The 1720-nt window shown below is 32.0% G+C and overlaps 1 protein-coding gene across 1 annotated transcript; it reads right to left on the bottom strand.

Moving 5' to 3' along the window:
- Positions 1-268: 268 nt before the first annotated feature.
- LOC123210909 (cysteine proteinase inhibitor B) lies at positions 269-924 on the bottom strand. Its single transcript, XM_044629403.1, has one exon. It carries the CDS (start codon positions 741-743, stop codon positions 381-383), a length of 363 nt encoding a protein of 120 aa, XP_044485338.1. The 5' UTR covers positions 744-924; the 3' UTR covers positions 269-380.
- Between the last annotated feature and the right edge of the window lie 796 nt (positions 925-1720).

Here is a 1720-nt window from a genome sequence, read left to right as displayed (position 1 = left end):
CTTAGATGTTTATATTGTTCCACCTGTGTTATTTGTGCTTTTAGCCTTGTAAGGTACTTTTCTTGCCTTGAGACAGGAAGAGTTTAGAATGTTTTTGGGTTCCTTGAGACCCGTTGTTTCTTGATGTATATATATTTTAATTATTTACGATAATACATTAGTTATATTGTTCACGTCATTTATTAAAGGTATATTATAAAGAGATAAATCATCCTTTCTTATTATTTGTGAGCAGGTGAAGCAACGGCCGATTTTAAAACATTGATTATTAATCTTAAGTGTTGCCTTAATTATTTTAGAAATTATTCATGAATATTACATAACCATGCCTACATGCATAAATTAACCGTCACGAACTACAACCCCCAGCATCGAATCAATCACTTAGAAGGGGCAAAGTTTAACAACTCCTTGGAGTGAAGCCACGGCTTTATGACCACAACCGAATCAAATACCTTTGTGTCCCCTTTACGCGTGGTGGCCTCAATCTTCAGATAATACTTGAAGCCAGAAACCACCTGCTTTTGAGCCTCGATCACCTCTGAGAACACCAGATCTCCAAAACCATTAATGCCTTGTCGATTAAATTCCTCCACAGAAAATCTCCCAAGATCTTGAACCTCTTTGTTCGACTTCACGTTCTTCACCTCTGTTTTTCCGCCCACAAAACCCTCATACGCCTTAACAGATGCAATGATGAACAGCAATACCACAACGAATATCAAAGTTCTTGGTTTCGCCATTTTGATATCTTGGAAGGGAGAGATGTTGGGGATTATATAGCTTTATAACAGGGGCTGTAGAGAGTGTTTGGACACGCAAATTAAGGTGGTATCGACGATCGACGTGCCGCGTAACTTTAACAGAAAGGAAATGGACAAAAGATTACAGAAAGAGTTTGATTTAGATTTCGTTGCTTTTACAAAGAAATCTGTAATGAGAAGATGGGTGTTGAGATAATTCTTATCGTCTCGGGTTGTGCTGCTTTGGTGATTGATGTTTCGTATGTGAGAATGTCAGAGGGCGACACGCACACATAGCAGTTGGACACTTGGACGTCTGCCTCTGGATCTTGCACGCTGCTAAACCTCAAATTAATTCCATTTAAGAAAAACAAAAAAATAACAAAGAGAAAAAAACAAAAACAAAATCTCTGCGTATTTTGGGAGCTCTTCACTTATTTTTATACTGCAAGAGCTTTTAAGAAACTTAAAAGGTTGCGTTTGGTTAAAAGTTTTTAAGGTTATCTTGATAATCTATTTTTTATTTTTTTATTTGATTTATTAATAATAAAAAATTATAGTAATTTTCTATTATCAATACTGATGTGATAGGTAATATAGGTGGTAATCTGATTATCACTTTCACCTTAAGTATTTAAAGATTACTGGGATAATCTTGAGTTTATTATTGAAAAATTATTATTTATTAATTTTTTGAGATAAAAATAAATTTATTTTTAATTAATATGATAAATAATATAAAAAATATTTAAAAATAATTATATTCAAGGACATTTAAGTAAAATATTTTACTAGTAATCTTTTATTACCTTTAACTAAACACAATAATTATTTATACCTATCAAATTTTATCAAATATAGTAATCATTTATACTCAGTAATCTTCTAAGTAATCTATCTTCAAGATAATCTTTTTATTTTAGTAATCAAACATTACTCAAATCAAATGTCCGCAAAAAATAAAAACCCACAGGAAA

This window comes from Mangifera indica, chromosome 3, assembly GCF_011075055.1.
Source record: "Mangifera indica cultivar Alphonso chromosome 3, CATAS_Mindica_2.1, whole genome shotgun sequence".
NCBI classification, from domain to species: Eukaryota; Viridiplantae; Streptophyta; class Magnoliopsida; order Sapindales; family Anacardiaceae; genus Mangifera; species Mangifera indica.
The sequence above is the reverse complement of the archived record's forward strand: the minus strand, read 5'-3'. Positions and strand labels throughout refer to the sequence as shown.